Raw genomic sequence first — 13985 nt, 5'->3', positions numbered from 1 at the left:
TGCGTGCGCGCGCGCGCGCCAGCGGGCTTGAGTGAGGCTGCTGAGAGGCAGGAAGAGGGACGCGGCCGGAGCGAGCAAGCGAGGGAGGGAAGGAGAGAGGAGGGGGGGTGTCTCCTCGGGAATGTAGCATGCATGGCAGGGGGCTCCGTCAAGATGCAGCCCCTGTGTGACAGGGCCGACTCTCTGCTCATCGGCAAGAGCTCCGCCGGCGCCAGAGACCAGGAGCAGCAAGTGCAGCTGCGGCAAAAGCTGAGGGAACTGCCGGCGCTGCTCCGGAGCGGACTCACGCTGCGGAGGAAGAGCTCAGCCGCCGGGGGCCGGGTAAGAGTGTGTGCCCGCGCGCGTGTGTGTATGTGACCGGCCGTATGCCTCCCAAGGTAGGGGATCTGCCCTGCATTTGGTAGTTAAGCCCCCACCCCCATCGGCCTCCACAGGGCAAAGCCTTGGGGAGTTTTCTCCGTGCGCAGGCTTTGCACTTTGCAGGGGGGTATGCAATGGCAACGCGGCGCGCGAGACACTTACACACATAAAAGAATGGGATTGGGCAACAGTGAAGCTGCAGCCCTATATATATTGGCACCCTTGCGCAAATCTCGTTTAAGTCTGTGGAATATGCACAGTATTTGCATTCTGGGGCCTTGAATTCCCAAACATGCTGAAGTTAAAGAGAGTTAACGTCCTGTAGTTGTGGTCGCGGGTTGGAAGGAGGCCTTGCGCTATATGGTACTCTGGCTGTGGACAGAAAAGGAAGAGTAGAGGACGCCACAGGCTTATCTGAGGAATGATTTACTCGAGAGAAATTAGGCTTGCAGACCCATCTTTGACATGCTTACTCAAAAGTAAGCCCTGCTGCGTTCATTGGGGTTGTCTCCACAAGTAAAATGTTGTGCCATTTCTAAATGTATCTCAACTCCTTTTGCTGGTTTGCAGTTTAATGTGCTGTGGTGCTCAGTAGAACTTATTCCCAGGCAAGGATAATAGGTTCTTCTGGTCATCATCCCCTGGGACAAGGTAGCATGTGAATTGGTTGATCATAGATACAATCTATGATGACAGAGGACGAGATGGTTGGACAGTGTTCTCGAAGCTACCAGCATGAGTTTGACTAAACTGCGGGAGGCAGTGGAAGACAGGAGTGCCTGGCGTGCTCTGGTCCATGGAGTCATGAAGAGTTGGACACAACTAAACAACAACAAGATACAATCAGCAGCAATTCTCCTGGTCCTTGGTCAAGGAAATTTCTACTGGCAGTTTATAAGGGTTGTCCCTGTCAGAGCAGATAGTTACCGTACCTTGTGTCTACTGGCCCTACTTGTTTGCGCCATCCATCTTTGATATATGTATAGTATAGATTCTGTATTCCATTGATGAATCATCAGTTAATGGTTAGGGCTGCAATCTGATCAAATAATTTTTAGCCATATCTACTGTTTACATTTGCATATGGTAATTTTGCATATACAATTCTGAAGCAAGAAGCATACGTTGTTTTTGGATGATGTATACATGTGCTGTAGCAGGCATCATCTTAAAAGAGGCATTCTTTCTGTGAGTTTGTGAGAATGGGTAATCCCTCTTAAGATGGTGTTTGCTATTTGCAGTTTTTAGAAGTACTTGTATTAAAAAACGTACTTGCTGGTGGGGGGGAACATACCTATTGCAATTATGCATGTCTGTAAAGAAGTCCTAGGTTGTCTTTATGATCTCATTCAATTTGTAGACATAGAATCATGGAATTGTAGAGTTGGAAGGGACCACGAGGGTCGTCTAATCCACCCCCCTGCAACGCATGAGCATTTTGCCCAAAGTGGGGCTCAGACCCATAACGTGCAGCTCAAACCCTGATAGTCTAATGCTCTACTAACTGAGCTATCAAGGCTCATAAAACAAAGCTTTTTTCACATGTAACTTTAATACTAGAGGTAGTTATGATTAATTATAGCTGAATTATGTGATTATATCACCCATATGTTACATTTGATGCCACGTTCATTGCTCTGAAAGTCTTTTTAGGGATTGTTCATAGCTATAACTGTTCACTTGGATCTGACATTTGGGAACATGTGAATAGTTCAGGTTGGAGGCAAGATTCCTCATGAGGATAGGTTACCCATGGCATTTAAATGCTGTTGTATGTAAGTTGTTCATATGTCAGAATAATTATCTTTAATATTATATGCGTGCCCAAAGCTCTCTTCAAACAGTAATTACATATGAAGATTATACTTGTATGGCATCTAGAAGCTTTGAAACGAGGTTGCTCAGAAATAGCATCCTAGTTAAGGCAGACCTTCATTAGTCTATGAGTTATCAAAGCGTAATTGTTGTTGTCATCTCCCATTTTGCAAGTAAGGGCATCCGGATATTTAGTACAGGTACATGACAATTGCAAGGCATCTGAGTGACAGAACCGGAAACGTAGCTAAAACTCCTTGCCTCCCAGTCATACATTTCAGAAACTAGCTATTAGTCATAAGTTATGTGTACACAAACAAGAACAGATGAAAAATAAATTGTAAAGTTGGCAGCCTGATATATGTGGGTGATGTGGCTTATTTTGTGTCTACAACATCAGGCAGACGTTGTTTATTCATTAGGCAATTAAAACATTCTGAAAACTTGATCAGATATAGGTAAGAACATAAGAAATCCCCACTGGATCAGGCCAATGGCCCATCTAGTCCAGCATCCTGTTCTCACAGTGGCCAACCAGATGCCTGTGGGAATCTCTGAAAAATAACTTGAGCACAAGAGTCCTCTTGTGGTTTCCAGCAACTCTCTCCTCTTGTGGTTTCCAGCAACTGGTATTCACAAGCTGTACCCATTATGACCAGTAGCCATTGATGACCTCACCAGTAAGTATGCATGTGCTCTGATCACAGTGGAAATGGAAATATAGATCTTTACAATGGGAACATGTGACGCTTTGACTTGAAAAAAGCATAAAGACTGCATAGTTCCCCGACTTCCAGAGTGTTGCCTCTGGCTGCCTATCCTTAATGCTGGCAGCACAGCAGCAGAAGAAAGTTTCAGGCTTGACTAACAAGTTGGGAGACCAAACAGTGTATGCTAGTTTTATTGAACTGGGTAATTTTTGAAAAAGACAGGAAGATTCTACATGGTAGTTTTAATTGTGAAACTTTTTGCAATGGAAATGCTAGGAAGGAAGGTTATCTGCGGTTTCTCAAGGGCACTGGTATGACGATGACTCGAACAGCAAAATCAAAGAACTGTAGAGAAGTTCAAGGTGGGAATCATTGCGCTGCGCTGCTAGTTGTGGGGGACGCTGCACACAGGTGGCAAAGCATTTAGAAAGCACTGTTGGTGTGAAAGGTATGATGGATGAGATGTTGAGAGACTCAGTCCTCAGCCAACCTGGCATGTTGTGACATGGCTGTGGACCCACCCACATGTGAGCTTGACCATATAATGCAATTGATTTATGTGGGAGTATAATAAGGTTAATGAGCAGCAAGGGCTCATGCATACATGCAAGCAGTCCTGCTGCTGTAATTGGATGCTGCTAGCACTCTGTGCATGCTAATGTGTGGTTATTGTTATTGCTGTACCCACAGTATTAATTGTGAAGCTACGTGATAGCAAATATGTGTTGAAGACCAAGAGAACCAGGGAGTCACTGTGGCGTAGTGGTTAGAGAGCTGGACTAGGGCCTGGGAGACTGGGGTTCTAGTCTCTCCTCAACCATGAAACTAACTTGGTAACCTTGGGCTGGTATCTTTCATCTGACCTACCTCACAGGGGTGTTGGGAGTATAAAATGGGAGGGAGAGCCATGAGCTCCTTAGAGGAAATGTAGGATAGAAATGCAATAAACCAGCCAACTAACCAACCAACCAACCATTTCCTATATTCCTATGTTGCAGGAAGGCAAGGGACCACAATCTGTGCTGTAGCTAGTGCAGAAAAAACTCATGTGTTGATCAAATGTTGTAATGCTGGTATTTTCTGTTGAAGCTTATTTTGTATATGTGAGGCCTATATCTACTGCTACACCTGTATACCATATTTTGTATAGAAGTATTAAATAAAGGGGATAAATACATCCTGTTGCTTGGTCTTGTGAGAGGCATTTTGCTTTGTTTTCATAATATAGTTGAATAATGGGTTTTATATCTAAGATATTCATTGTATGGTTTGCATTAGTGCATGGAAAACCTTAGGTCAGTAGATTAAGCCAGTCCCAATGATTCCATGAACATTTGAAATGGGTGACTTAGTTTGTACAGAAGTAGCATTTACTTTGAAACTGTAATTTATATTGGTGGCCTTTATTTTTTTATTTTTGTACAGCCTGAGCGTTTATTGCCATGGAGATTCCATTTGGATAATTTGTAGCAGGTGTCATTATGCGACTAAAAATAGACCCCATATGTATAATACTGAGCTTTTCTTATTGTAATCCTCTGTTTATGTATTCCCTAAGTGAAATAAATCAAGATTAGAATCTCTTGGCTTTTTCTTTACCCTTTTAACTGGTCCTTGCAGCAACCGTTGAAGTACGTGAACAAAGGATAAAATACTTCTATTTCATTTTAGATATAATCAGCAGCTAAGGTTCTTTCAGTTGTTAAATGTTGCTAGTATTTCTTCCTTTTATGTTGATCTAAAATAGAACCAACACTCCCCACACTTTTAGTTCATTATCTCTCTTTTGCATTGTTTGGATTAATGTAAATTTCAGGGGTGGGGAACCTTTTCAGCCTTCTGGACCAGATCCTTGGCTCCCTCACTCCTTGTAGGTCACTTTGACATGTGGCATGGCTGTCAATCAACTGGAATCGCCATGGTGTCAGTTGAAGCAATTTTCCTTTGCTGTGTAGCTTGAGATCGTTTTCCTGCAAAAGAATATTCTGGCCAATCCCATCTGAGCTTGATGTCACCAATGATCAGCTGATCTGCACTGTCTTCAAGCCTCTCTTTTGGTGGGCATTGACTACATTCCAGAGTTCGCTTTTATCAGTTTAGTCAATTCCAGTAGGGCTTGAAGATCGATAGCACCGATCAGTTTGGGCAGGGATTGTTGGCTAGCCTCCTACATGTGAGGTCTCGAAGGTGGCAACATGAGAACGGGCCTTTTCTGTAGTGGCTCCCTGTTTGTTGAATGCTCTCCCCAGGGAAACTCGCCTGGTGCCTTCATTATATATTTTTAGGCACCAGGTGAAAACATACCCCTTCAACCAGGCCTTTGGCTGATTAATATTCTACAACCTTTTAATTGTGTCTGTGGGAAGGGGGGTTATTATTTTGCTGTTTCATTTTACTTATTCTCACCCTGGGGTCTTACGATGAAGAGTGGTATCTAAATCTAATAATTGAATAACATAAAATAGCCTTACTTCCAGGTTAAGACTGCAATCCTATAAGTATACATAATTAACATGTAAGTAAGTCCCATCAAGGGCAGTTGGACTTACTTTTGAGTAGACATGGATAGGATTCTCACATTCAGCCTCTATTTCTGTCTTGCATTCTACTACTACCTGTCATCCACCCACATCTGAAATTTTATTTTGAAAGGTTCTAAGATAGGTTACAAAATGAAAACAAAAACAAAAGAAAGCCCAGTGTAAATAGCATTGGAACAATTAAAATCCACAAAAATAGACAATCTAATTATAATATGATAATGTATTTCCATTTTTTAACTGCTACTTTTGGAGTTCCACTGTTGAAGGAAGTAAACTTATGAATACCAGTTTGGGAAAGTGTTCTTATGCCCAGGCCCTTCTTGTGGGGTTCCTATAGGCATCTTGTTGGCCACTTTGAGAACAGGATGCTGGTCTTGATAGGTTATTGGCCAGATCCAGCAGGCTTTTCTTGTGGTCTAACTAGTCACATTTTCCATTTTCCATTAAATTTAAATTATTTATGTATCGATTTTTTTAAAAGTTTCTGCTGTTCTTTCATGTTTTAATTTTTGTATATTCATTTTTCACCTTTGCATTCTGCTGATTCTTTTCTCATTCTCATATTTTTCTTTTGTTACTATGCTTTAAAAATATTTTATTTCTCATTATAGAATTTATTGTATCTTTAGCAAACAAAAAACAAAAAAACCACACACATGAGAAATGACTGCCTGCTGGGTCTACTCCTTAGTAACTCTTTAAGGAATTGCAGCCTTAGAACAAATTCTGTACAGCCTTCCTAAATCTAAAAATACTACTAAATTCTTTAGTAGTATTTAATTTTGTGAGGGAAGAGATGCTGGGACCGAAGTTTATCAACACCCTAATCCCTGGAGTACTACTTTCCCTCTTATTTACTCAGAAGTAAAGAAAATGCAGTCTGAACATGTTCTGAGTGGATAATTTAATCTGTTCTTATACCAAATTTAAACCTTTACATTGGAAACAGACACCAGACTGGGCTCCAGTGATCCCATTTAAGTCCAGCAACAAGCCCATAAAATAAGTTTCAGTGAATGTAGATCAATGTTCCTCTTAAAAAAAAAGAAGAGGTGGAGGAGGAGCAGGATAGGACATGATTTTCTCTCTCTTTTAGCCAGGATGCCAAGTTTAGTGTCTCCACATGCAGTGCCTAGCTTCAACTTGTTCTGTGTTCACCCCTTAGTACATGGGTCAGCAAACTTTTTCAGCAGGGGGTCAGTCCACTGTCCCTCAGACCTTGTGGGGGAGCTGGACTATATTGGGGGGGGGGGATGAATGAATTCCTATGCCCCACAAATAACCCAGAGATGCATTTTAAATAAAAGCACACATTTTACTCATGTAAAAACACCAGGCAGGCCCCACAAATAACCTACAGATGCATTTTAAATAAAAGGACACATTCTACTCATGTAAAAACACGCTGATTCCCAGACCATCCACGGCTGGATTGAGAAGGCGATTGGGCCACATCCGGCCCCCGGGCCTTAGTTTGCCTACCCATGCCTTAGTAGCTTCAAGCAAATTTCTACCTGTCTTTAGTGCTGAGAGTGCTTTCCATTTGGACTGACATGGACTCAGTTGAAGCATAACCGTACTGTACTCATTCATGGGTTTCAAAACCACAAACTTTTTCCTCTTAATTTTTAATTCTTAGGAGCAGTAGACGGATAAAGTTTGGGAGAGCATGATTATATGTAGAAACTTATTCAACAACCCCAGTTGTTGGTTTGTGTTAACATCTGAAAGCCCTTGACTAGCCTAAATAGTAATTGTCCAAACAGCAGCCAAATAGTGAAGCCACTATAAGTCTTGAATACCACTTATTCTCTTTAATCAAGGAAAGAGAGAAAGACCTACAATTTATTCAAGGCTCTGCATCTTGACATTTGAAGATGTGAAGCAGAGCTCAATTCCTTTTTAAGTTGAAGAACAAGATTTTGATCTAATGCTGAGTTTGGTGCATATTTACAGAAAAAATTAACTTTATAATTTTGAGTCAGCTGCTACAAAATACACTGAGCTTCTTGAAATCTAAACAGATGTTCTTCTTGAGCCAGTTTTTGTTGACTTCTTCCATGATACCAAAGCTAACTTATTGCATTAAGTAAACATCCCGAAATAGCCGAGGTGTTTAATGTGCATATTTTTTGAAGAACAGCTGACATAGCTGCTGTTAGTTTGTTTTTCATTAATACTGAAACAAAACAAGCCACACTAAATCTGAAATAGTTGAATCGGCCCAGTTTTTAAAAGTAAAACCCAGGTCTGTTGGTGTTCTTGGTACTTCAGGTTCATCAATCCAGGAATAACCTTACAGGTTCTGTGTCTAGTTTCTTCTGTCTGGTCCTCTTCCTCTTGTCTGTATCACTTGGATCTATTATGGTGGAATGTCTCTGCCTCTGTATATAGTTAGGTCTGGTTAACATGTGTTGCAACGTTTTCTCTTGCAGCTGGGTGGATGCTGGAGCTGATGGCCTCTTTAAGCCTTTGAACTCTTCAGCTAAGTGTGATATGAACCCCCCACCTCCCAACACATGCACACACAGCAGAGTCTCTGAAATTGCTTATGAGCTGAGATCTAGAGCAGGGGTAGGCAAGGTGGCACTGTGGTCTAAACCACAGGCCCTAGGGCTTGCTGATCAGAAGGCCGGTGGTTCGAATCCCCGCAACAGGGTGAGCTCCCATTGCTTGGTCCCAGCTCCTGCCAACCTAGCAGTTCGAAAGCACGTCAAAGTGCAAGTAGATAAATAGGTACCGCTCCAGCGGGAAGCTAAATGGCGTTTCAATGCGCTGCTCTGGTTTCGCCAGAAGCGGCTTAGTCATGCCGGCCACATGACCCGGAAGCTGTCTGTGGACAAACAATGGCTCCCTCAGCCAGTAAAGCAAGATGAGCGCCGCAACCCCAGAGTCGTCTACGACTGGACTTAACTGTCAGGGGTCCCTTTACTTTTACCTAGGCAAAATTTATCTTTCCTGGGCTGGATCGGTCCCGCGGAGATCCCTCTGGGTTGGATGGCCCGTGAGTGTGCACACCCGCGTTTTTCAGCATCTGTGCGTGTGTGCCTACGATTTCCGACATCTGTGTAGACGCGATTTCCAGCGCTGGGCAAGCAAGTCCCCGCGCTGCGCTGGTTTAGCACAGCACATGAGCGGGCGCCTCAGTTCGGGAGCAGCTCATGGGCCAGTCAAACGACCTCCATGGGCCACTTCCAGCCCGTGGGCCTTAGGTTGCTGACCCCTGATCTAGAGAGATGACACAAAGGCATTAAACTATTCAACCCCAATCAAACTGACGTTAGTTGTAGCTAAGACTGCCATTCTGTGCATGCATACTTGGAAGCGAACCCAACAGATTGGGATTTATAGAGAGCCAGTGTGTTGTAGACAGCCAGCGAAGTGCAATGGTTAAAGTGTTGGAGTAGGACCTGGGAGACCACAGTTCAAATCCTCACTCAGCCATGAAGCTCACAGGGTTACCTTGGGCCAGTCGTGGTTTCTCAGCCCAGCCTACCTGCCTAACCTACTTCACAGAGTTGTTATGAGGATAAAAGGTGTAAAGAGATAACTTTCAGCTCCTTGGAGAAAAGGTGGGACCTAAACATAAACAATGGATAAGGTAGCATATGAGTAAACCTGAATAGGATTGGACTGAAAGCAATGGGATTTAAGCTATTCACCAAGTGGTTTTACTGAGTTTAATAGGAGTTTGTCGCAACTAACTTTAGTGGCTGAGGGCTCTTGTGCTTTATGATAGCTTAAATTCAGAAGGGGCATGCATGTGGGATATAGTGCACATTATTAATGAGACACATTATTAATGAGTTGCTTAAAGATAAATACAGTGTTTTAACTACTAAAGACTGCACAATCCTATGCACCCAGTGAATGTAGAGATAGTGACTTCTTAGAAAATATGCTTATGGTAGTGCATTTTCAATTACAGTCCAGTGTGTGATGACCCTCCGCTTTTAGGCTTCAGTGTTAATTCACTGGAAGACAAATTTCAGTCTGCCATCTGAAAACCAGAGCAGCTGTCTGAAACGCAGTTTAGGAAACACAACATACAGATTGTTTTTCAAGTTTTTAAAAAAACCTGTTTACTGAATGTTTTCTAGTATACTGCCAAAACTTATTCTTTGATCTGTTCTTCTCCCTTCTAAAGTACAAAAGCTACAGAATAGTATATTATTCAGACACTTCTAAGGTGAACCTGACATGGGAATAAAAGTAGCGAATATTTTACTTGGCTTCCTCATTATTCCTTTCTTGATGGTACTGAATTACCCATTCGCGTCCAGATCAAATCTTTATGGTGAGCTGTACCATATGACTCCCATCTCTCTGCCTGGTTCATCTACCCTTGCCTTTCACTGGGACTCTTTGGTCTTCCAGTCTATCTGACTTCAGCCTCTGTCCTAAGCCTTTTAGTGCTTGTTTCCAGCACTGTGGCATCCATCCACCCTACCTCTCTTTCAATTCTATCTCCATGTGCTCCTTACTTTTGGAACTACCTCTCTAGACCAGGCCTACCTGCATGCTGTGTTAATTGTGTGGATTTTTTTTAGCCCTTTAATCCTAGGTAGAGGTCTGTGACCTGACCTTCATAGACACTACAGTGTGTAGGGAATCACAACCAAAACAGTTGATAGAGTGCTGTGGGAGTTTTTTCGCTATCACTGACAGCATTCTTTTTACCGTAGAATCATAGAATTGTAGCATTGGAAGGGACCCTGAGGGTCATCTATCTAGTCCAACCCCCTTAAATGCAGGAATCTCAGCTAGATGACAGGTGGCCATGCAACCTTTGCTTAGAAACCCCCAAAACCTGCCTTTTGGGACTTTTCCAGGAATGGCCTCTAGTTCAGAGAAAGCAACCTAGGCAGTTATAGTATCACAATAAAGCAGAGCGGGAGGAAAGTTTCATTCTGAGCAATGTGGAGCTACCGTATTTTTCGCTCTATAAGACGCATCAGACCACAAGACGCACCTAGTTTTTGGAGGTGGAAAACAAGAAAAAAAATATTCTGAATCTCAGAAGCCAGAACAGCAAGAGGGATCGCTGCGCAGTGAAAGCAGCAATCCCTCTTGCTGTTCTGGCTTCTGGGATAGCTGCGCAGCCTGCATTCGCTCCATAAGATGCACACACATTTCCCCTTACTTTTTAGGAGGGAAAAAGTGAGTCTTACAGAGCAAAAAATACGGTAATAGAAGAAGAAGAAGAAGAGTTTGGATTTGATATCCCGCCTTTCACTCCCTTTAAGGAGTCTCAAAGCGGCTAACATTCTCCTTTCCCTTCCTCCCCCACAACAAAGACTTCAAAGAAGTGTGACTAGCCCAAGGTCACCCAGCAGCTGCATGTGGAGAAGCGGAGACGCAAACCCGGTTCCCCAGATAATGAGACTACCGCTCTTAACCACTACATCACACTGGCACCATTAGATCCAGTGTTGACACTGATTTTGATGGCATCTGTTCAAGGAGGCTTTGTGTTGGTTTTGAGAGATGCAAGTGGCCTTTGTAACTTTTAAAATAAGATTTTACTATTCTTCGATCTGTATTCAGATTGCTTATTTGGGGTCCCTGGAGGAGACTCAGCAAAAGACTTTGGATGACTCAGTCCAAATATCAGAGAATAGTGCATATTCTTATATATTTACACATATAAGTGGCACTGGCTGCCAATTAGCTTCCATGCTAAGTTCCAGAAGCTGGTCTTGGTGTATAAAGCCCCATTCACTTTGGACCAAGATACCTGAAAAATAGTCTCACCTTTTGTGTATACCTGATCACTATGTTTTGCAGGTGAGGGGCTTCAATCTCATCAGCAGGTCTATGCCTCACAATACAGATTATCGGGATTTAGGAGACAAATGAGGGCTGAAGTCCTCAGAAGCATGTTGGAGCTAGAGTACATTTTTAGACAAGGTTGCAGTATGCAAGGAATCTAATAGTGATTTCAGAGCATATTTTGTTTCAGAGAGATTTCTTTTTTTTATTATGGAGCCAGAATAAATTTCTGCCCTTATGCTACTCTCAAACTTTCCCACTCTCTATTGTATAGATAGAATTACTGCAACCCCCTCTGTATCTGGTCAGAACTGAATTCCATTGACCTCAGTGGGGCTTACCTCTGGGTTAGTGGGCATTGGATTACATCCTAAATTGGTTAATGCTGGCATTTAAAATTTAATTTAAAGTCAGAGTATTTTTTGCAGAATTTCAGAAGCATTTACTGGCATAGCTTTAACATTAAATTGAAAAGATGAGAAAATATTGCTGGACCTTTTATCTCCATTTTGATTCTTCCTATTAAACGCTTGGGCGTACTTTATGGGGTATGTTGCAATGGATCTCTTTCTCTCTCGCATTGCATCTTACAATGGATTTATGAACACAATTCCCTGTGCATTTTGCTGCCACTAATTTCCCTTTCTGTCAAAAGAATTGAATGACCTCACCTATGGCAGGATGTTGGAAACATGATGTTAAAAGTAGAGGTATTTCTGTCTGAATGTTTGGAGGTCCATTATTGCAAAAATGACGTTGGAAATTCCTCTTGGTCTTTCTGTTGCAGGCATTTCCTTCCAGAGTTTCCCTCTCTTTAAGGAAACGACTTCACTGTAATCTTAGAGGAAGTAAGAGGATGTAAACTACTGATTTCCATTTTTGGTGATACTTTGCAGTTAATTAAAAAAAAAACAAACCAAGGAACTCGCTATTAGCTTTTGTAATGGTGTCTGCCTAGTTTTGCATGAATGACATTTCACTATTATGTCACCATTATGAGGTTAACAAGAGCCATATAGCTTCTGAGTAGAAGTGGGTTAAAAACAAGGCAAAAAATTTGGCTTGGAGTTGACCAGCGAGGGACTTGGGCCTTCTGTAACATATCACATGGAGCACCATAAGCATAAAGGAGAAAAGGGGATACAGTGGTGCCTCGGGTTAAGAACTAAATTCGTTCTGGAGGTCCATTCTTAACCTGAAACTGTTCTTAACCTGAAGCACCGCTTTAGCTATTGGGGCCTCCCACTGCCGCCATGGCACCACCACCTGAGGTACTATTTCTGGGTTAGCGGAGCTCTTTTTAGGTGGCTTAATTACTTTGGCAACATAAAAAGTTTACAAAATCTGTATTTCCCCAACATGGATGTGTATGTATATCCATGTCTTTATTTTTACCTATATAATTAGGTGTATGTGTTTTTTAGTGCTCTCTTGATTTGTTTTTTTTCTTAGTGTTTTAAAAAGCATGTATGTTTTGAAAACTGACGTTGATTTATAGATTTGCAGTATCTTGATTTTAACAGAGTAGGAAGCCAGTGACACCAACTGCTTTAAAGTGGGCTAGGTGGAGAGCAGTAGGCGACGAGGCACTCAAATCAGATGTGCTTCTCATGCATGGAATACTTGAAAGGTATGTTCCATGGCATGTTGGGACTTGGGTTTTGATTTGGGGGTGTGTTTTTTTTGTTCTGCCGTTCTGGCAGAGCTGAAAATACTCTTACCCACAGGGAATATAAAGAACAATATGCTGTAATCCAAGAAAGTGGATCAAAGTGCAAATGATTGCCAGTTGGATTTATAAAGCCAATATCTTGCACAAGTGCTTTCGCTCAGTTTCAATTTGCTCAATTTATGTGGGCTGCTGCTGGATGAGATAACACAATGCTGAGGAAGAAGAAACAAAAGGGACGGGAAGTTCTTGTATGGAACGCCATGATTCTACCCAAAGTGCAGCCCTTTCTAAGGATGTTCAGCAGTTTGGCTGGCAGAAATAGGGAGCTAAGGCTGTAAAACAAGGTAGGGCAAAATGCAACAAAAAGAAAGAAACACAGCCTTGCTTCATACATTGATACAGTGGGATAGCTTCCACTTGAAAATTTGTGTGCCGTTCCGCATGGGAAACTTCGTGAAATGGCTCTGTGTGTGATTTTGATAATTTAAGCCAGTGGTTTTCAACCAGTGCGCTATGGCACCCTGGGGTGCCTTGAATGATAGTCAGGGGTGCCGTGGGCAGCACTGGCCTCTGTTCACTTTTCTTTTCCTCCCTCCTCTGATGCCCTTTGAGTCTCTGCCTCCCAAAGGCTTGTGTGACTATTTGTTGCAGCAGCTCGGGCTACAAGCTCCCCAGGCGAATGGTTCCTCTGGGGCTGGCCAGGGGGTGCTGGTTGCCAGGAGCTGAGGTGACCTTGACATAAGCAATTGGGTGAGGGAGCCCAGCCAGCCAGTCCACTAGCCCCAGCTGTTGGGAATGGACAGACAAGTGGGTGGCTGGGCAGGCAGGGTGTTCTGGCCTTTCTTGTGCTTGCTGTGTGCAGTACCTGCCTGGGAGCAGAGTGCCCAGCACTGAAGGGGAGCCTTTCCACCATGCTGCACCAGCAGCAAGATGGTGGTCTCACATTCACCTTCAGCCAGTCCCTGTTGGGCCCTGTTGGGCTGGGGGCATCTTCCGAGGCCCCTGTGGGGTGGTATGAGGAGGTGCCCCAGGCACTTGAGTGGTGCCGCTGCTGCCTGGAGACACGAGTGATTGAATCTGCATGCAAGGCAGATGTTCTATGACCCTTCCCTG

At 43.0% G+C, this 13985-nt stretch overlaps 1 protein-coding gene across 5 annotated transcripts in view; it reads left to right on the top strand.

Moving 5' to 3' along the window:
• The window catches only part of RAPGEF5 (Rap guanine nucleotide exchange factor 5), a 129006-nt gene that overhangs the window by 673 nt on the left and 114348 nt on the right, over positions 1-13985 (top strand). The window contains exon 1 of one of the 5 annotated variants that reach the window (XM_080974662.1): positions 31-321. The exons of 2 other annotated variants lie outside the window; for them this stretch is intronic. In XM_080974662.1, the coding sequence (XP_080830788.1) occupies positions 133-321 (189 nt within the window). In that variant the 5' untranslated portion in view covers positions 31-132. Of the gene's footprint in view, positions 1-30; positions 322-2938; positions 3248-13197; positions 13217-13985 lie in introns of those variants that run through there. 2 more of the 5 variants (XM_080974665.1, XM_080974666.1) reach the window with 2 other exon arrangements.

The sequence above is a fragment of the Podarcis pityusensis genome, assembly GCF_964106645.2.
Source record: "Podarcis pityusensis genome assembly, chromosome: 12".
NCBI lineage: Eukaryota > Metazoa > Chordata > Lepidosauria > Squamata > Lacertidae > Podarcis > Podarcis pityusensis.
This window is presented reverse-complemented; position numbering and strand designations above follow the sequence as displayed.